The 23,159-nt window shown below is 37.4% G+C and overlaps 1 protein-coding gene across 1 annotated transcript in view; it reads left to right on the forward strand.

The window, feature by feature from the left end:
* Nucleotides 1-23,159, forward strand: part of LOC136874381 (putative ammonium transporter 3) — a 146,302-nt gene that overhangs the window by 91,815 nt on the left and 31,328 nt on the right. Inside the window, exons 4-5 of the mRNA XM_067148017.2 lie at nt 2,868-3,009; nt 9,979-10,157. Coding sequence (XP_067004118.2) covers nt 2,868-3,009; nt 9,979-10,157 — 321 coding nt within the window. The remainder of the gene's footprint in view (nt 1-2,867; nt 3,010-9,978; nt 10,158-23,159) is intronic.

Raw genomic sequence — 23,159 nt, forward strand, 5'->3', positions numbered from 1 at the left:
GAATGCCCATGCAAAATTATGCCTCCTCACACCATAACACTTGGACCACCAAAATGATCATGTTCGACAATGTTCCTGGGTGCATTACGTGTTCCCACCTCTTGCCAGATGAGGGTACATCTAGAATCAGTATTCAGACTGAATCTGCTCTCATCTGAGAAGAGCACGCGATGCCACTCTTTGTCGGTCCAGACCAGATGCTCTTGGCACCATTGCAAATGGTGCCGCCGATGTGCGGGTTTCAACGGAATACAACGGAATGGTCATCGGGCAAACAGACCACCCCAATGCAGTCGCCGTACCACTGTGGAGCGTGCCTTGCAGTCCTGTTAAATGTGGTTGCAATTGCACCCGCTGTTTGACATGAGTCTCTTCTTGCCTATTAAACACTGTAGCGGTCATCTGCTGCTGTAGTTGACCATGGTCGACCCCGTCTTCTCCTTTGGGCAGCAGTGCCTGTGGTTTGGAATTCTCTCCATGCACGTGAAACAATGCTGTGAGCAATACCAAACACCTGGGCTACACTCGCCACATGTTGTCCTTCTTTCAGTTTCCCGATAATTCTTCTCCATGCGAAGTCATCCAGATGTTGTCTCCGGGTTATGTTGTAATGAATAATACCCCCCCCCCCCCCCCAGTGCACGTAACAGCTCTCTGATTGACTCACAATGTCTTCTCCTGTTCCTACAACTGCCTCGTTTTGTGGGGCCAAACCGATTTGGTGCTATAGTTGTGCTGACCTCACACCAGGTTCCATGAACGTGTGGGAAACCTCTGACAACATGTTACCGCACTTTTATTCATTATTTCCACTGAGTGGTTGTATGTTATGTTGCTTTATCTAACTCATCCTTAAGTTTTACACAGCAGTGTATGTCACTCATTGCATCACAGAGCATGGCCAGAAAAGAATATTTTGCCATAAAACAAACAGCAGAAAGAAAAAAGGTCTTGCCTATCTCTCTCTCCTCCCTTTAGCTCACAACAGCATTTACATGTCAATAATGACAACTACTGTTCTTATTCTGTCCTCTACTGACAAAGGCCAGAGCTGAAACTTTTGGACACATGCCTTTTTTTTCAGTGGCCTGTCACTGTGTTTATGAGAGAGAGAGAGAGAGAGAGAGAGAGAGAGAGAGAGAGAGAGAGAGAGAGAGAGAGAGAGAGAGAGAGAGATAGAGAGAGATAGAGAGAGAGAGAGAGAGAGAGAGTGTGTGTGTTTTTTTCAGTCCTCAGTTCTTAGCTCAAAGGCTGGTTGGATCCTCAACAGTTCAAACATTAGCTGTCACGGGCAAGGCATGCTAGGGAAATGAGGCGTGAGGTAGTTTCCCGTTGCTTTCCTTACTGATCCAGAAGTTGCTATTACATGTCAGTCTGCCAAGCCCACTGAAATGCATGCACCAACCGGCCCTATGAGCAACATTTTCACACCATTCAAAGCAGAGACTGGCTGCGTAAGGAATGGCATTAGTAGCATCGCTCACACCTCAGTCACTTTCATATTGTCAAAGCCAAAGATAAGACTGAGACAGATCAATGAAAGTAACAAAATTGCACTAGCCAATACCAGAAGACATAGAGCAATGCAAATGTTAGGTCTCACGACTGTATTATGTATTCCTATTCATGTTCTTAACTTTTTATACATTACTGCTTCTCAGGCGACAAATAAAGGTATACACAATAATAATAATAATAATAATAATAATAATAATAATAATAATAATAATATTATTTGCTTTACATTCCACTAACTACTTTTACGGTTTTTGGAGATGCCGAGGTGCGGAAATTTAGTCCTGCAGAAGATCTTTTACGTGCCAGTAAATCTGCCGACATGAGGCTGATGTATTTGAACACCTTCAAATACCACTGGACCGAGCCAGAATTGAACCTGCCACATTGGGGTCAGAAGGCCAGCGCCTCAACCATCTGAGCTACTCAGCCCAGCATATACACAACAATAACTCCCTCTCTAAACACAGTGTAAATAGCAGTAAATATTAAATTGTCAAATTATTTTATCAATAATTTAAGAATTAATTTACCCATGGTCTGAAGTTGACATTTGAAACAAGTAATCTACTCCTGGCTTAATGCAAGATGACTGAGCGAGAGGCTGCACAGTTCATATCACATAGCAGTCAGCTTGCATTCAGGAGACAGTGGGTTCGAACCCCACTGTCAGCAGTCCTGGAGATGGTTTTCCGTAGTTTCCCCATTTTCACACCAGACGGTAAGTTAATCGAGCCCATGGTCGATTCCTTGCCACGCTTAACCCTTTTCTGTCCTATCATTGCCATGAGACCTATCTGTGTCGGTGTGACATAAAGAAAGATGTAAAAAATAACATTAAGATTGTAGTACATATCTGCTTAATACACACCTTCCTTTTGTAGGTACAATAATTATTTTGGTTTCATTTATTTTTTACCTCTCACTTTTCCTTATATCTGTCATTTTACTTTCTTGTCAAATTCTCAAATGAACATCTTATTTTTTACTTTTATTTCTATCTGATAATACTTAATTTGAATATCCATTGAATTTTATTTGGGACTTTAACCATGAAGACATCAGTTCTTCTTCTTCTTCTTCTTCTTCTTCTTCTTCTTCTTCTTCTTCTTCAGCATACGTCCCTCATAGTTAGACCATTGCTACCTTCACAACCGATGCCTATTCTTGTCGATCACCACTAGCTGTTCTCCGTCTCCTCCTCGTTATTATTTTCCTGCGGTCTTCCTTTAAATTATCTGGGTCTTTCTTTTCTTTTCCAGCTGTTAGGCTTACCCACAAAATTATTTTAATTAAACCTGTTAGACTTCTATGAAATGTTTGAAATTTATGTGATTATATTGATGTTTCAGCATTTGCAGGAGCCCTGATGCTGGGGCCAAGACTTGGCCGCTATGAATGTGGCCCTTCCCCACTCCCTCTGGGATGTCCAGTGAATGCTGTAATGGGACTGTTTGTACTCTGGTGGGGATGGCTTGCCTTCAACTCAGGAAGGTAGTATCTCTACTCATCACTGAATATACCATTCAAGCACACTCTGTATTAAATGGAAAGCATTTTCACAAATTGCTTCAAACATTGTGTGCCTATGAAAAATATTTATATTTATTCTTTCACTTTCAGATGTCAAATGAAATGTTTTACCTGTATTGATGAGACAGAGCAGGCAGGAATTCTGATTACTTTCCTTAATGTTGCAGACAAAGATTCCCTGGATCTGTATTTACAAGGACTGATTGTTGCTCAGGACATGAAATGACAAAGACCTAGGAAAACTGGAGAAAGAAATGAAGTTAAGAGGAGGTTACATTGATTTGAGTATTTAGTAACGGTTGTTGGTAAGCACATTAATGTTTGCAAGCAAGTTTCATAAACCTTTATACAGTTTCAAAGAAGTGGATATTTCGATTGTCAAAATTGCTTCCTGAAGGCAAAATTCCAAATGATCAGCGTGGAAAAAATGCATGCACGTCTAAAATTCCTGAATATATCTTAAATGTGATACATGGGTACACTGACTCTTTCCCAATAAACAATACACATTATGGTGGGAAGGAAGTTAAGTTCTTGGATGCACATTTAGATACAAAGACTTTGCACATGCTTTTCCACAAAAAGCATCCAGATTTTTATACAAAATATAACATCTACAGAAAATGTTAACTACGATTTCAGTCATCCTCAGTTTGATTTTTGTAGTAAATGTGAGGAACTAGAAACTAAACTTAAATCTCCCCATATATCGGACAGCAGCAAATGAGCAATTCGAGCAGATTTCTCTCCAGGAAACCTGAGTGTTTGAGAGAAAATTATGTTTGAGGAACATGTTTTGATTTCATGCAGAATTTTCCCCTACCCAAAGTGCCTATGCAGGAAGCATTTTACTTATGGCAGTTGTAAGTCAACTGATTTTTCATTTATGACCTCAAAACTAAGCATTCCACTATTTATCTGCACCATGATGATGAGGCCAAATGGGAGTAAACGAGGTTTGTTCATTCATGAAACATTATTGTACCCAAATATTGCCTGCAGAAACAACAGAAATTCTCTTGTTTTCAGACAGAGCACCTGGGCAAAACAAAAATCATACATTGATAAGAATGTGCTTGGGGATGACACAAGTCAGTAATATAAAATACTGTTCACCAATTTCCAGAAAGAGGCCATTCCCTTCTTCCATGTGACCGGGTATTTGGAGTACTGAAGAAAGAAACATAGAGAACTGATTGAATATGCTCCAAAGAAACATGTGGACATAACAGTTAACAGCATGTCCAGCATCACTGTGATAATGATGGAAACAGAAATTGTAATGTATTTTGATAAATGGTGGCCTCATCACTACAAGAAAAATGTGTTATCTCAAGAAACAGCAAATAGTGATATTCCTTGTGGTCAGAAACAGTGTTTCAGCATATCCCTGTTCAAGAAATGTCAATATTGTAGTGATAAGCCAGGCATAGTTAAAGCTCTTCCATACTTCAACAGTTTTGTTAGTCACACATTTTGCCTGGCTGGAAACACACGATCTTCTCCATGAACCTCGAAAACACATATCCTGCTGGAAAGGTTCCCATTAACAACAAGAAAATGGAGGACATAAAGACATTTTCAAGATACATAGAAGGTGAGGAAGCAAGGTTATTTTATGATGAAATGATGAAGTGGCCTACTATCTGCTGCACGCTGAGACCAGTCACGAAGAATCTCTGGAGGGACGACACTGGTAAACTGAAGTTGATCAAGAAACTCTGATTCTTTGTGTAACTATTGCTGAAATGAACCTTGAATGTTACATTGAATTTCATTGTCTTTCATTATCTCAGTTTGATTAGTGCAAGGTTATTAATATGCTAAAATAAGGTGTTATTTTGTTTTTCTTGCCCGGAATAGTTACTATGACACTTTCAACAAGTCTTAAAATACTGACCTCTGAAATGTAAATGTAAATGTGTTATTATCCTGTTTATTTTGTGTCTTATATACTAGAATTAGTTAATAGCACTCATGTTGAAACTAATAGTAACTCACTCCCATATTTTTATAGTATTTAAAAAATGAACTGATTTCTTGATTGAAAACTGCCAGCGAGTGGAGAAAGAAATTAGGCCCACTATTTTTAAATGTCATTTTTCAAAAAACTGTTTATTATATTAAAACATGAAGGCAGTTGCCATAAACAAAATTAGGAGGACACAATTGTTGTACTTTGGTGGGAAAATGTGACTTAGTTCCTTTCTCCACTGACCAATTCAATTTTGATGGCTGTTGTTCCTTGACTGTGCAGAAGTACATGACCTCATTGTTGCTAGGAAATTTGGATGTGAAGATGACTGGGCAATACCTTTATGAAGTAAAGACTTAGAAGCTACAGAAGGCACACTCAATGAAGAACCATTCTTGAAAATTAGTTTTATAAACGGTAACTCCAGCCAAGAATGACCTAAAACAATGTTTACACTTCCACTCTTAAAGAATGTTTGGAAAAAAGAGACAAGTGCATTTTAACAACACGCTACTGAAATGCAATGAATAGATCTCCAAAGTAACTATAAATTACCCTTCAAGCAGCATCTGACGAACAATGCAGCAAACTAATCATAAGGAACAACTTCCTCTGCAGATGCTCAATCACTGGTCTTGTCTACTCTGATGATGAATATTATGTTCCCAGGTGGTTAAGAGAAGAGCAAAGCCATCTCCTTTTAGCCCACGAAGGTCCTTCGAGCAGTGGCTTCCAATATTCATAACACTGGCGCTAAATGAACAGAAGGGTGCAGATCTTTCCCATTCACCATGAATCAAAAGCTATGGATCAAATTAAATGACAGATTATGCAAGAGCCTTATGGGTTGACTCTACCATCCTTCTTCCTGATTGCTTATATGTCTCTGCTATTCACTGTGAATAGAAAACCAAACCACGTATTGACTCAACTGGTTGACCACGATGTCATAGTATGGTTAGCGTGCTGGCCTTTGATAACAGGGGTCCCGGGTTCGATTCCTGGAAGGGAATTTTAACCATCATTGATTAATTTCGCTGGCACGGGGGCTGGGTGTATGTGTCGTCTTCATCATCATTTCATCCTCATCATGACATGCAGGTCACCTACGGGCTTCAATTCAAAAGACCTGCACCTGGCGAGCTGAACTTGTCCTCGGACACTCCCAGTACTAAAAGCCTTACGCCATTTCATTTTCAGGCACTCGCCAGTCTGTACAGCCCAGAAATCAGCCACAGAAAACTGTAGCCTGATTAGTTAGGAGTCATTTGAATGGAATTCATTTGCTTCTTTTTTTTTTTTTAATTTTACAATTGGCTTTTTTTTTTTGCACCGACTCAGATAGGTCTTATGGCGATGATGGGATAGGAAAAGGGTAGGAGTGAGGAGGAAGTGGCCATGTCCTTAATTAAAGTACAGCCCCAGCATTTGTCTGGTGTGAAAATGGGAAACCACGGAAAACCATCTTCAGGGCTGCCAACAGTGCGGTTCAAACCCACTATCTCCCGGATGCAAGCTCACAGCTGTGTGCCCCTAACCACATGGTCAACTAACCCGGTGAATTCGTTTGCTCTTCCAGAAATCACTGATATAGGTGTCCACCTCAATGACTGATTAGTCAGCATAGCGACCTTTTCAATGGGCCCCACATTTGGCTCTCAGGTGGGGATTTTAAGGTGCCTATATCAATTAATTTTAGTATGATTATTACTAGCTTGCTACCAAGTGGAGTGGCCACGCATGTTAATGTGCTATGCTTATGAATCCAAGCTCTGCGTTTGGGAGATGCATGGGTTCAAACAATCAATCAATACTAATCTGCATTTAGGGCAGTCACCCAGGTGGCAGATTCCCTATCTGTTGTTTTCCTAGCCTCTTCTTAAATGATTTAAAAGAAATTGGAAATTTATTGAACATCTCCCTTGGTAAGTTATTCCAATCCCTAACTCCCCTTCCTATAAATGAATATTTGCTCCAATATGTCCTCTTGAATTCCAACTTTATCATATTGTGATCTTTCCTACTTTCAAAGAGCCACTCAAACTTCTACTAATGTCATTCCATTCACAGCTCGGAACATACCACCTAGTCGAGCAGCTCGTCTTCTTTCTCCCAATTCTTCCCAGCCCAAACTTTGCAACATTTTTGTAACGCTACTCTTTTGTCGGAAACCACCCAGAACAAATCAAGCTGCTTTTCTTTGGATTTTTTCCAGTTCTTGAATCAGGTAATCCTGGTGAGGGTCTCATACACTGGAACCATACACCATCAGATGCCCTGAGAATGATTTTCTGTAGTTTCTCCTTTTGACTTCCTAGTAAATGCCAGAACAGTTCCTATTCATAGGCCACAGCCAATTACTTCCACATTTACCCAGTTTCATTCACCATCATTCATTTCATCTTCATTAGCTTGTCAACTGAGGTTGGCATCAGGAAGGGCATCTGGCCGTAAAAAACATACCATGTAAATTCATCTCACCTCATCCCCGACGTCGTATCAAGAAACGAAACTAAGGGTTAGACACAGATTGCTAGCCTGGTCCCTTGGCTCGTGGACTGGGTGCTTGTACTGTCTGTAGCATCCATCATCCATCTATTATCTAAAGGCTAAGCCTTGTCACTCCAGTCACATCCCACAGTCTTCAGCAGTCCTTTTCATCATGACATAGGAAACAAAACTCAGCTGAGTAATTATGTTCCTAAAGTATGAAAGACACAGTCTTCTTCTCGAATTTAGGACCTTGCCTTCAAATACATTCTGGAGAAAGGTGTCATGTCGTAGGATGTGTCCAAAAATTTAGCTTTCCTCTGCTCTGTTGAATAAATTAAGGTCCGTTTCTCATTAACGTCATTCAAGATTTGGATATGTCTTCTTTTTTGTCCAACTCATCCCTGTCCGTCTTCTCCAGAACCACATTTCCGCAGCTTCTAGTCTTGATTGTGCTTGTTTTCCCGAAGTCCAGGTCTCACAAATGTAAGTTAGCACACTCCAAACAAAAGTTTTAACAAATTTCTTCCTGGTTTCAGTTGCTATGAGCTTATTTAACAATAGATTTTTTCTGCTTTGAAACACTTGTTTTGCCATAGCAATTCTTCTTTTGACTTCTGTCAGGCACTGATTATCATTGGTAATAACACTACCCAGATAACAAAATTCTTTAATCTGATCTATTTTTTCACAGCCTAATTTAATGTTTGTTTTCAATTCAGTATTCTTCTATTGAACGACCATCATTTTTGTTTTCTTTGTGTTTATTTTTAGCCTGAACTTCTCTAACGTGTGCTCTGAATCAGCTGTCAATGCAATATCATCTGCAAAGCGAATACTATGAATTTGTTTACCATTAAAATGTGTCCCTTTGATTTCTTCTTTTACGGTTCCAATAGCAAATTCTATGAAGATATTAAACAGATAAGGCGATAAGGGACAGCCTTGCTGCACTCCTCTTCTCATTCTTGCTCTCATGTTGTTTCATTGATGTTTATTTCTGTGCTTTGGGCTTTATACAGGTTAAAAAGCAAACATCTGTCCTTCCAATCAAGACCCAACATTCTCAGAGTTTGAAATAATAATTTCCAGTCAACCTCGTCGAATGCTTTCTCTAAATCAAGGAAAGCTACATAAGTTTTCTGTTAACTTCTAGTCTTCTCTCCAGGATTTGAGGCAGAGCTAGAATTGCTTCTCTGGTACCCCTACCTGTAGCATCCCTGAAAATCATGCACCATACACTGCACTATCCTCCACAACATTGCTGCTTACCCTCGTCAGTGGGTCTGCCTTACAAGGGTTGCACCAGGCTAGCAGCAATCGCACCAAATTAATTTATTGAAACAAGTATTATCTATCACCGGGGAGGTTCCTGGATTTGACTTACTGAAGGAGGGGGGTGGGGTGGTGGGGTGGTGGTATGGTGAAAACTGAATAGGATTCAGACCAAATACAGTACACGTGCTGTTTTGCTAAATGAATGGAGCTACCATAGATGAGATCATCTGAGCAGGATTGTGGTGCTAAAAGGCAGATTATAAAACACTGAGTACTCCCTCAGGGCTTTATGATTTCTTTCTTTCTTAGCATGATTAATGTCACATTAAAACATATAGACTTTTGACGATGGTGGGAAGAGAAGGTATTGGTCATGGCCTTATTAAGGCGAGACTCCGGAGATAAAAAGATATTTTTACCTAATGCATCGATTTTTACGAAACTCTGTGGGAATGTCACCTACATAAAAGTAGAGATATCGCAAACATTTCCTTCATTTACAATTAATAGTTTTTCCAAAATTATTTTTGTGAAATTTTTAATTCCATGTTCTCATGAAATTTAAATAAGGATATATGTAAATTTGTAATTAGGTAGATAATACTTCTTTTAAAAGCACTACATATAGATTTTTCTGTACATAATTTACATAAGGAGATATATCGTACTAAAGTTTGTGTAATTTTTACGTTCTAAAATTTTGGACTTAAAAATCCCTACTACTTGAAAATTTTTTATTTTATACACTTTATATGCAGGTTTCTTAATATAGCTGTGATACATATACCCTACAAATTTTGTTACATTGGGCAGAATATTAAGGGAGAAAAATGGGATTTAAATGTAAAATTACAATTGGCAAACAAAGCGTTATTACAGTGATAAATTGTTTGAATTCAGGAGAATAGCTTTGTGACAAAAAAAAAGAAACTCAATTATTTCAATTTCAGTCATTAAAAAAATTTCACCAAAACATCCAAAATATTGATTTTTATCTCCGGAGTTTTGCCATTAGGTATAGAATAGTATGAAAAGAGAAATCACAGGAAACCATCTTTAGTGCTTCTGACAGTGGAATTCAAAGTTACCATCCCCCAATGCTCCACTTCCCTTGCTTATAGTATTACTGTTGATGAGCAATCTGCTGTACAATCAATAATAATTATGGAATACCCATGTGTCAACAGTACCTATGGACTCAGTGGCGCTAAGTGGCAGTATTCAGCACGTGCTGCAGTTATCACCATGCTTTCATCATTTGGTGGAGGCTGTGTGGGGCTTTTCTATTCAATGATGCTCAATAAAGGGAAGCTGGATATGATGGATCTCATCAACAGCATTCTTGGATCTCTTGTCTCCATAACAGGTACTCCTTCACTCTCTTTTGTCAAGATATATAACCATCTCACAGTACTCTCTAGCACCTCCAGGATTCCAGACAGAATTGAGCCAAGATTGTTAGACACTTCTGTTTCTGGACGAGTGTGATGATCATTTTTTTAAAACAGTCCTACAAAAGATCTATATTTTCAACATAATGATTGTACAGCTGCTGATATAAAACTACCTGCATGTAGTATAAGTGAGAACTTCAACAAGAATTCTTTCAACCTCTGTCGTTATGACAATGGTATGATAATAAATGGGGTTAAAAGTCAGGTTGTGAGTTTCACAAATAGTAAGAGTCCTCTCAGTTTTAATTACTGGATTGGTGGGGTGAAAATTCCTTATGGGGATGGATCATTGTAAGTAGCTAGGTGTTAAAATAAGGAAAGATCTTCATTGGGATAATCACATAAATGGGATTGTAAATACAGGGTACAGATCTCTGCACATGGTTATGAGGGTATATAGGGGTTGAAGTAAGGATGTAAAGGAGAGGGCATATAAGTCTCTGGTAAGACCCCAAATAGGGTATGGTTCCAGCGTATGGGACCCTCACCAGGATTACTTGATTCAAGAGCTAGAAAAAATCCAAAGAAAGGCAGCTCAATTTGTTTTGGGTGATTTCCTACAAAATAGTAGCATTACAAAAATGTTGCAGAGTTTGGGCTGGGAAGACTTGGGAGAAAGGAGACAAGCTGCTCGACTAAGTGGTAGGTACCAATATAAAACAATACCAATATAAATGGTCCTTTATTGGACATTATAAATTTTCCAGCCAACTCATTCCTGCTTGCCAGCGTTTTGCCCCCGTGTGCAGATTCAAATTCTCTATGGGAATCAACATCTATATCATAAGTGGTAGGTTCACATGATAAAATTCATTTTTGGATCCGTATTGAAAGTATTTGTATTAAATAACACTAGTATGTTTTTGTTGTTTAAACACCTATTCAATACAATACAATCTTAAAAATTAGAACTTTGGCCTTATCAAAATTGTTAACATAAAATTAATACATTGGATGGTACATGTTTAGCCTATCAATAGTAGGCATCATCAGCCATATTTTTACCTTAGGAATAGATCAGGTACCTAATTGGGAATGACTTATGAATACTGTTAAAATGTAACTATGTCTTGTAAAATGGATTAGAGATCGTTAAACAACTATTACAATATAAAATGTAGTATACTGTTACTTAATAATATTTAAGTTAATATTTGAGTCTAAAAACATGACAATTATTTGAGAATTATGACATAGGTGGTTGATTCTTGATATTAAAAGATATTATTACAATAAAGTTGAAAATCGGAAAGCACATTCCAATTAATTGTCAAAGGGCGTGTTGTTAAAAATTTGAGGAAAGTTGAGCATTGGTAATAGTCATTGGTTCTTGAAGTTGATAAGTATTGATTTTCATTTTATATGCTTAAACATTTTGAAGAATTTTCATATGGCGTGGTTCTTTTTGAGATAATATTAGTTAGAATTCTGGTGCCATAGGCTATATTGCAGTTTGTGCAGATGTCATTAGGCCATCTTGTTTGATGTAGTATTTGTGGGAAGAGTTTGTGATAGGTGTGGCTCTTTGTTGTTGGACGTGTTGAAGTGAGCGTACTAGTCGAAAGGGAACGTTGTTGTAGTAAAAGTTGTAGTCAATTGGTGGGTAGCCAAGTATGTGATGAAATTCTGTAATTAAAGAGTTATTTTGAAAATTTAATGAAAAACCATAATAGGAATTAGGGGGCTAAATAGTGGAAGTTAAATGAAAAGTGTTGACACTTACCCCTTCGACCGCTGAGATGTTAACTTATGTTGAGAGCTTTAGAGCAACTGGCAGTCGCCGAGCTCTTACTTCACGTGTTGTATTTGTGAAGTCTTGGTGGAGGGAGTTGAGCTTGAGAAGGCATGGGTAAGGGCTTATTCGTTGCACGCGAGGGGAAGTTACTAAGTTTTGTTTTACACAGTAATTACTTTAATTTCAACAACAAAATGTATAAACAAGAAGGCTTAGCTATGGGAGACCCAATCTCCGGCATTTTAGCGGACATCTACATGGACAAACTAGAATACAACAAAATAGTAAAAAACATTAACGGACTCAGTTTATGGCTCCGTTATGTTGACGACACATTAGCAATTAACCCAGATCTGCCCACTGGCCTATTTTAAGGACAGAAGATATACCCACCATCTTTTACTACTGCCTAAGCCGTCAGGCAAAAATTGGTGCTAATTGTTATGTTGGTAGCACACTAAAGATATCAACTGTCATTTGTTTTGGTTTCAAGCAGTTTAAAGAAGTTTCTATACATTGTTTATAGCTTTACAAGAACCAGACTTTGAAATCATGGAAAAGCTCGTGCCCTGGAAGAATGAAAGGTAAGTTACGCAGTACCTTTTTTTGATTTTTATAATCCAATTGGTGTGATATGTTGGTCAAGGTACGAGTAATGAATATATGAACTCTCCATTCTTGGTGGCGAATAACTGACTATGTTATTTATATTTATATTTGAGTGTCCTCTTTATAGAACAGTGGGCATAAGGGGTACTATTACATAGTTTGTTTCTCCTCTATTCCAGCTTGTCTCTGAACGAGATCTGGAGGAAGAACGAGACTGCAATGTGGCATCTGTTGCTGTTACCACCTGGTTCCATAGATGACATCGTTACTGATGAAGAATCTGGCAAAGAGGACGATTTGAACGTGAATCATCTTCCTGGATCACAGTTACGTGCTGATGCTGAAATAATTTATTTAGCTTATGGCTAGTACATAACTCTACATACAAATATTCAAAAATATAACAAACAATATAACACCTTAAACAATCAACCAATCTCTAAAACAGTTCATAAACTTAAATCCAAGCTGTCCAACCATTGTACAACCCCGTCAGAAGCACACACGAACTCCTTCAGCTGACCAGACTATGACCTCCTAGGACATTCGGTGACAATCTGTTTCTTCTCACCACAGTCACACTCAGGGGAGGAGCGCATACCCCACATATGCAACAATGACCCACATCGTCCATGATTGGTATGGACTCTGTTGAGAAGAACCCAAGTTCTTCTGGGGAGATTAAAACCAGGTGGTGGGTGTTGGCGACTGAAGAGGGTCTGCCATTCATCTGGAGCTGAGTTGGTCCACTCCAATTGCCATTCATCAGAACCGTTAAAAGTTCCTATTGATGAGTTCCCTTGCAGTCTGAATGGGCGGAGATCTTGACTTCAGACGTCCATACCTAACAACCATGTATTCATGAATGGGAAGACTTGGGTTCATTGTTATCTTCCTGAACTTGCAAATTAGGTTATTTATGCTGAAATGATGTAACATGAACAAGACGATGTAGTAGATGAAGAAGTTGTAAATAACACTTCCAACTGCGACATTGCTGAGGAAAACCAGCCGAAATTGACCGTGTCTTCTAAAACTGCATACGTGTGGACAAAAAATGACTTGGAAACTGAAACGGCAAAAAAAGTGCAGTCGTCCATCACCGCTAGAAAATGCTGATTCCAGATATGACCACCTAGATCACATGATTGAATCCTAAGGGAAGCAAACAAGGCGCAGGGTATGCGACAAAAAAAAAAAAGCGTCTATGAGGTGCAAAAAGTGCAACATAACGCTACATGTGAAGTGTTTTGAGAAGTACCACCACCCTGTGTAGAAGCACCAAGGTCCTTTGAAGTCTTATATTTTACTGTATTCCCTTCAGTTCAAACATTAACAATTCATTCTGTAATCAGACTGCTTGTATTAGACTGGAATTAAGAATAATATCATTAGAATGACATACACTTTTTTCTTATAATATACCCGTTTTGCCCACTGTCCTTTTTATAGGACACCCCCTCATGTCCATGCAATGTATCTGGTCCTGAAATGCTTAACATTGGTGATCTTCACACAACCTATAGGTCAGTTATATACCATTAACCTTCAAATTCAAGGAAAAAATATATATTTGGGCAGATCTGGGTTAAGTCAAATAAATATTAAAGTTTATTTATTCCACCTGTTCAATACATAAAAAAGATAATGATTTAAATAAAATTATAGGGACATGTTTCGCCCTTTAATTATGGGCATCTTCAGCCTTAATCTCAAACTGAAAGTTGATTAATCAGGTACCTGATTGTAATTAACTTACATATGAATGTGAAGGAAAAGTTGGAAAAGTGAGAAATGGTTGACAGTAGTTATGAAATTCTTAATATCAGGCCTTAATAAAGACTAAAATACAAATATTCGTAAAATTATACACTTTCTTGAATGTAGTTAAGAAATTCTTGAAATGAGGCCTTAGTGAAGTTTAAAATACAAGTAGTCATGAGTTTATACACTAGAGGAAACTTTTGGATCTTAAACAGATTGAGTGTCACTATAATAATCACATCAAGTGGGGTTTATAATAAATGTGAAGTGATAAAACTGTAGTTTTCTAGAGGCATGAGAGAGGAAGAGTGCTTGAAGGTAAGTTGCTGTGTTAAATGTTAGCAGGAAGGAACGGTTGTAGTCACCTATAGGTCCAAGGCTTGCTTAAAATGTTCTGAGCTTGGTAAATTCATGAAGCAGGATGCTGCCCTACTTACACATAGTCCAAGTGAGGATCTCTCCTCTAACGGGTTATGGACCACTAGTGGATTGTATAGCCCTAGCCGCCTGAGCACAAGGAGGGCCATGACTCAGAATATGTCCGAGATGCCCACTCCCATTCCATAGCAACTGGTATCCTGACTCTCAGGACCACTTACTAAGCCACTCAGCTGTTGACCACGGTTCATGAACTAGGATGTGACTACAATAATGCATACCATGAACCATAAAGTAAATCTTTGAATATAAACGAAGCAATCAAAATTTACATCTAAAGAAATGCTAATGTAACTAACCTAAACATCTGGACAACACTTACTCATCAAATTAGCTTTTATCATAATAATAATAATAATAATAATAATATTTAATAGTTAGTCTCTATTTCAATTCCTTACTTTTTTCACCTAAAATCATTAATTTGCATTCATCCATTTTACATAAAGAGTACATTTTTACATGAAGTATGTTAATAACATTCTCTCCCCTCTCCAGTATTGATAGAAGGTTCCACAGCATTCCACTCGCTTCGCCCTACTTCCCCCTCACCTCTCCACGGTACAGTATACTCGATTTTAACATCCAATAGGAGAGATCCACAACGCTCCTCATGGCCCCTCCCATGCTTTCCCCCCTCCTCTCTCTGCGAGCAATGCCCTTTACCCAAACCTTTCCATGACCAAAGTCCTAAAATAGTGCTTGGTGACAACGGACTTAGCATTACATATTATAAACCTCATTTTAGGTCCGTATTGAAAATTTAACAGTTCAACAATGATAAAGGTGTTTTAATTTATTCCACCTATTCAATACTTATATATTTTTTTAAAATAATTTATTCCACCTATTCAATACTTATATTTTTCACGTATAGTTGTTACATAATTAAATTCTTAGTTACATGGGACATGTTTCACCCTCAATTAAGGGCATCTTCAGCCTAAATACAATAATCAAAAATACAACTAAATTAAAAGTGGAAGTTAAATACAAACATCAAAAATACAACTAAAATAAAAAGTGGAAGTTAAAAGTTTAGTCTGTTATTAAAATTAGGAACAATAAAATTGTGAAAAATGATAAAATAAAAAGATGCTAATGGAAAACTGTCTTATGATTAAACTATAATCTTGTCGGAGACTAAAACTTCTATTAAAGTTCTAATTAAAACAGTTCATATAAAATATTGGAAAATCAAAGTGGTAGTAATAAAAAGCCAACGACATGAGGGCGTGTACACAAGCATAAACTTGATTGTCATGAATACAATCTTTTCAAGGCCGCTGATGAAATTCGTAGTAAGTAAGGCAGAAGCGTCTATTGAAAAATTGTAAGAGGCCGTTAGCACTGGTAGGTAATAAAATGGCTGAATGTCAACAGATGCAGAAATAAGTTTTCTGTAAGAGAAGGAAAAGAAGAAATAAGAAATTGAACGTAAGGAGAGGATTCAGTCTTACATAATTTTGAAACAGATAAGGACTTACATGTAAGTGGAAGTTGTTATTTGTTAACTACTGTTGAGTTGGTTGCTGCCCGTCTGTTGGCTCTAAGTCTGGTGTTATAACTGTGCTGCAGAGGCGGTAGCGAACTCGGAGGGGAAGGAATAGGGGAGTGCGGAAGGGAGGAGAGGATGGGTGGAGTCAAATGTGACGAGGCTGACAAAGGGGCGGAGTCAACTGCATTGCTGGAAGTAGGCCTAATATCTGTAGGTATGGGAGGAGTATTAGGGTTTGAAGAATTAAATATATTAGGTATCCTAAATTTATTCGAACTAACTGACTTTAATAATTTCGGCATTAATTCATGTAACATACTTTTATTGTTCGTGGTTTCATTGAGATTCTTTTGCTTATTGTACGTCTGATCTAAATAGATGTATAAACTTTCTAATTCATTCAGCATTCTTCCTTTTTGTATGTTTCTAATTATCGTTAAGTCTTTCTCAATGGATTCAAATCTGTGGTCAGTCTCCCTCATATGCAAACTCATCGCTGAGTATTTCCTATGTTTTTCCGCGTTAACATGTTCCATGTATCTTGTCATAAAATTTCTCCCAGTCTGTCCAACATATGAAAAATTACACTGAGTACATTTAAGTCTGTATACTCCCGATCCTAAATAACGATTCTTATCATAATTAACTTTTTTATGATTAAAGAATATGGACTGGTTAGTATTAGTAGTTTTAAAAGCTATATTAAAATTATGTTTCTTGAATACGCTAGTAATCTGGTGTATAGCTGGATTATTAAAAGTGAATGTAGCATACTCAGTTTTTTTGGTCTTTTCTGGTATCAGATTCGTAGATAATTTGTTCTTAATTTTATTGATTAATTTGTTGATCATTTCTATTTTGAAACCATTTTGTTTAGCGAGGTATCTAATATAATTTAATTCTTTCTTCAAATTCATGGGAGATAGAGGGATTCTAAATGCTCTATAAATTAGACTGTGAAAAGATGCTTGTTTATGTGAACTCGGGTGTAAAGAGGAATTGTTTATAGTTGTAGATGATTGTGTCGGTTTTCTAAATATTTGGAAATCAAAAGTGTTAACCTTACGCGTAACTGTTATATCTAGAAAATTCAATGAGTTATCGACTTCGTCCTCTTTCGTGAATTTCAAATTAGGTTCGATTTCATTTAATTTATTTAAGATTTCTTGACTATTAGTGACATCTTTGTTTATGATTACAAATGTATCATCTACATATCTCAACCATAAACCTATTCCTTTAATTTTTGCTATTATTTCATTGTGTTCGATTGAATCCATAAATATGTCGGCAAGGATGCCCGATATTGGGTCACCCATTGCTAATCCATCCTGTTTATAAATATTATTGTTAAATGTGAAGTAGTTATTGTCTAATACGAACTTTAACAATCTAGTGAATTCTTCTACTTCCATTTTACTAAGATTACTGTGTTTACAAATTTGAATAATACTTGTAATACTTGTAAATTTATTTTTTGTCATTACTGGTTCATGTCATCACTAAACTCTCTATCATCGACAAGTTTATGCAACGTAAACAATACTGTACATATATAAGCATGTTTTAAGTGATTTGACAGATTCTGAGGATGTTCTTGTAGAACGGAACATGTCATTCTTTGTATAATAGTGTAAACAAATTGTTTGAATAGGTGGAATAAATTAAAACACCTTTATCATTGTTGAACGGACTTAGCGTCGGCAGTCTAGATAAGTACGTAAGTTTTTCATTATATTAATACTTGTAAATTTATTTTTTGTCATTACTGGTTCATGTCATCACTAAACTCTCTATCATCGACAAGTTTATGCAACGTAAACAATACTGTACATATATAAGCATGTTTTAAGTGATTTGACAGATTCTGAGGATGTTCTTGTAGAACGGAACATGTCATTCTTTGTATAATAGTGTGTATTTTTACAGGTATGTTTATAGTGTTATAATTTATATTGTAATTGCAGTGTGTTTGACAGACTGAAAAGGTTTGCCACCTTTAGGAAATATTAAGAAGCAAACTGTTGTTTTAGATGACCTTTGATGTTGAATTTCCCAGGTGCAAATTATGAACATACTGGCTGATTTACCTGTGCTTTGCTACGGGATTCTCAGAAAGATTGACTTTGTGGTTTTCCTAACTGAAGTCAACTTAGGTCATTACAAAAATGTCAGTAGGAATGTAGTGATTAAAAGCAATGTTATCATATAAAATACTCGATCAAATGAAAAACCACACATTTTCTCACTTTTAACGAATAGTACTGCTCTGCCGATCTAACAGTCCAAAGTTCCAGAGCTGAAATGACCAGGCCACAGACAACCGCGAACACTCTTCTGCCATTATTCCGTTAAATTATGCACACTGATCATTCCAATCCATGCCTCAAAGTAGGAATTGATTAGCTTGAATGCTGTGATGAACCAGTGTGTCACGTACCAGTAGTATCAGAAAATTTATGAACCAGAGGAATGGCATGCTAAAGAAGAAAGTTATCTAACTCCCCAGCTACTTCCCGCCAATATTCAGGCAGGCTGTTACACTCATTACAACCGGACGGGTTAGCTGTGTGGTTAGGGGAGCGCAGCTGTGAGCTTGCATCCGGGAGATAGTGGCTTCGAATCTCACTGTCAGCAGCCCTGAAGATGGTATTCAGTGGTTCCCATTTTCACACCAGACAAATGCTAGGTCTGTACCTTAAATAAGGCCAAGGCCCCTTCCTGCACACACCTAGGCCTTTCCCATCCCGTCATCGCCATATGACCTATCTGTTTCGGTGCAAATTAAAGTAAATTAAAAAAATACTTGGTATGCAGCAGTAATCCTATCTATCGGAGATGAGTGGCAACAGAAGACACAAAGCAGATCACAACAAACAATGGTCAATGTAATGTTATTGTTGATCAATTTTATGAGTTTTCTATACTGTAGCCCTTCATATTTAGTTTTCTTTCGACTCTGCGATATTAGGGTGTCTTATAAAATTATTTGTAGCATAGACATAAAATTGTTAGTGTTGAACTGTAGAAGTATTGTAAAGAAAGGAATAGAATTAAGTAATTTAATAGATATATATTCACCAGATATTGTAATAGGAGTTGAATCATGGCTGAGAAATGATATAATGGATGCAGAACTTTTCTCAAGGCACTGGAGTGTGTATCGTAGAGATAGGATAGGAATGGTGGGAGGGGGAGTGTTCATTCTCGTGAAAGAAGAATTTGTAAGCTACGAAAAAGTTAAAGATGAGACACATGAAATTCTAGGTGTAAGGCTCATTCCTAAAGATAATAGGCAACTTGATATATTTGGAGTGTACAGATCGGGAAAGGGTAGCACTGACGCGGATTCGGAAGTATTTGATAGGATAGTCAGCTATGTGGGAAACGACATGGAAAGAAATGTGATTGTAGCGGGAGATCTGAATTTGCCAGATGTCAATTGGGAAGGAAATGCGAACGATAGGAAGCATGACCAACAAATGGCAAATAAGTTAATATGGGAAGGACAGCTGATTCAGAAAGTGATGGAACCAACCAGAGGGAAAAATATCCTGGATGTGGTGCTGATAAAACCAGATGAGCTCTATAGGGAAACTGAAGTAATAGATGGTATTAGTGATCATGAAGCTGTTTTTGTGGTAGTTAAAAATAAATGCGATAGAAAGGAAGGTCTTAAAAGTAGGACTGTTAGGCAGTACCATATGGCTGATAAAGCAGGCATGAGGCAGTTTCTAAAAAGTAACTATGATCGGTGGAAAACGGTAAATAAAAATGTAAACAGACTCTGGGATGGGTTTAAAGAAATTGTTGAGGAATGCAAAAACAGGTTTGTACCTTTAAGGGTGGTAAGGAATGGTAAAGACCCACCTTATTATAATAGAGAAATAAAGAGACTAAGAAGGAGGTGCAGACTGGAAAGAAATAGAGTTAGAAATAGCTGTGGAAGTAAGGAGAAATTGAAGGAACTTACTAGAAAATTGAATCTAGCAAAGAAGGCAGCTAAGGATAACATGATGGCAAGCATAATTGGCAGTCATACAAATTTTAGTGAAAAATGGAAGGGTATGTATAGGTATTTTAAGGCAGAAACAGGTTCCAAGAAGGACATTCCAGGAATAATTAATGAACAAGGGGAGTGTGTATGTGAGGATCTTCAAAAGGCAGAAGTATTCAGTCAGCAGTATGTAAAGATTGTTGGTTACAAGGATGATGTCGAGATAGAGGAGGAGACTGAGGCCAAAGAAGTAATAAAATTTACATATGATAACAATGACATTTACAATAAAATACAAAAGTTGAAAACTAGAAAAGCGGCTGGAATTGATCAGATTTCTGGGGATATACTGAAGACAATGGGTTGGGATATATAGTACCATATCTGAAGTACTTATTTAATTATTGTTTGGTCGGAGGAGCTATACCAGATGAATGGAGAGTTGCTATTGTAGCCCCTGTATATAAAGCTGAAAATTACAGGCCAGTAAGTTTGACATGCATTGTATGTAAGCTTAGGGAAGGCATTCTTTCTGATTATATTAGACATGTTTGTGAAATTAATAACTGGTTCGATAGAAGGCAATTCGGTTTTAGGAAAGGTTATTCCACTGAAGCTCAACTTGTAGGATTCCAGCAAGATATAGCAGACATCTTGGATTCTGGAGGTCAAATGGACTGTATCGCGATTGACCTGTCTAAAGCATTTGAGAGGGTGGATCATGGGAGACTACTGGCAAAAATGAGTGCAATTGGACTAGACAAAAGAGTGACTGAATGGGTTGCTATATTTCTAGAACATAGATCTCAGAGAATTAGAGTAGGTGAAGCTTTATCTGACCCTGTAATAAATAAGAGGGGAATTCCTCAAGGCAGTATTATCGGACCTTTATGTTTTCTTATATATATAAATGATATGAGTAAAGGAGTGGAATCGGAGGTAAGGCTTTTTGCGGATGATGTTATTCTCTATAGAGTGATAAATAAGTTACAAGATTGTGAGCAACTGCAAAGTGACCTCGAAAATGTTGTGAGATGGACAGCAGGCAATGGTATGTTGATAAACGGGGTTAAAAGTCAGGTTGTGAGTTTCACAAATAGGAAAAGTCCTCTCAGTTTTAATTACTGCGTTGATGGGGTGAAAGTTCCTATTGGGGATCATTGTAAGTATCTAGGTGTTAATATAAGGAAAGATCTTCATTGGGGTAATCACATAAATGGGATTGTAAATAAAGGGTACAGATCTCTGCACATGGTTATGAGGGTGTTTAGGGGTTGTAGTAAGGATGTAAGACCCCAACTAGAGTATGGTTCCAGTGTATGGGACCCTCACCAGGATTACCTGATTCAAGAACTGGAAACAATCCAAAGAAAAGCAGCTCGATTTGTTCTGGGTGATTTCCGACAAAAGAGTAGCGTTACAAAAATGTTGCAATGTTTGGGTTGGGAATAATTGAGAGAAAGAAGAAGAGCTGCTCGACTAAGTGGTATGTTACAAGTAACAACTCTCAGCTGTCAGCGGAGAGATGGCGTGGAATGACATTAGTAGACAAATAAGTTTGAATGGCGTTTATAAAAGTAGGAAAGATCACAATATGAAGATAAAGTTGGAATTCAAGAGGACAAACTGGGGCAAATATTTATTTATAGGAAGGGGAGTTAGGGATTGGAATAACTTACCAAGGGAGATGTTCAATAAATTTCCAATTTCTTTGAAATCATTTAGGAAAAGGCTAGGAAAGCAACAGATAGGGAATCTGCCACCTGGGTGACTGCCCTAAATGCAGATCAGTATTGATTGAGTTGATTGATTGATTGATTGATTGATTGACTGTAGCTCCTTATTCTCCGACTTTACATACTGATTTTCATTAAATTCTGTTTACCTATTTTCTCGTGACTCTGAGATCATAACTGGTATGGTAACAATGTATAAGACATAAATGATCAGAAATTTAATACTATAACTACCTTTAGTTATATAGTATTTATCGATATGACCACTAACAACATAAATATTTGAAAATTAAATTGTAGGCCTTCCCTTTTACCATTTCACTCAAAGTGAATAAAATTATTTATGACCTAGATTATAGCGACTTATTCTCCGACTTTGTATACTAATTTTTATCAAGATAGGACCGCTAATAACATAAATATTTGAGAATTCGAATTTAAACCTTCCCCAAAACTACCATTTTTCTCAGTGTGAATACAATTATTTACAGCCTAGATTGTAGCAACTTATTCCCTGACTTTTCCTACCAATTTTCATTAAGATATGACCACTAATAACATAAATATTTGAGAATTAAATTTTAGGCCTTCCCCTAAACTACCATTTCACTCAGCGTGAATAAAATTATTTATGGCCTAAATTCTCTTCAGCCGTTTTCTCATGATGCTTGTACAGACAGACAGACAGACAGACAGACAGACAGACAGACAGACAGACAGACAGACAGACAGACAGACAGACAGACAGACAGACAGACAGACAGACAGACAGACAGACAGACAGACAGACAGACAGACAGACAGACAGACATTACGGAAAATTATAAAGTGCACATCCTTGTTACTGTGGACGCGACCGATACAGAAATACCATCCTTTTTAAACTCTGAGCAATGTACAGACAAAACTCTTATTTTATATATACTGGAAGGTAGGATAATATTGAGGGTTGAAAATCAGATGCAGGAAAATAAGTTTGGTTTCAGAAGTGGAAGGTCAACAACAGAGTCCATTTTCAATGTGAGACAACTAATGGAAAATCAATGGGATTTTGGGAATGATATGGTGATGACATTCATTGACACTGAAAGGGCATATGACAATGTCCCCAGGACTAAAGTTTGTGACAGTCTGGTG

Source organism: Anabrus simplex, chromosome 5 (genome assembly GCF_040414725.1).
Source record: "Anabrus simplex isolate iqAnaSimp1 chromosome 5, ASM4041472v1, whole genome shotgun sequence".
Taxonomy (NCBI): Eukaryota; Metazoa; Arthropoda; class Insecta; order Orthoptera; family Tettigoniidae; genus Anabrus; species Anabrus simplex.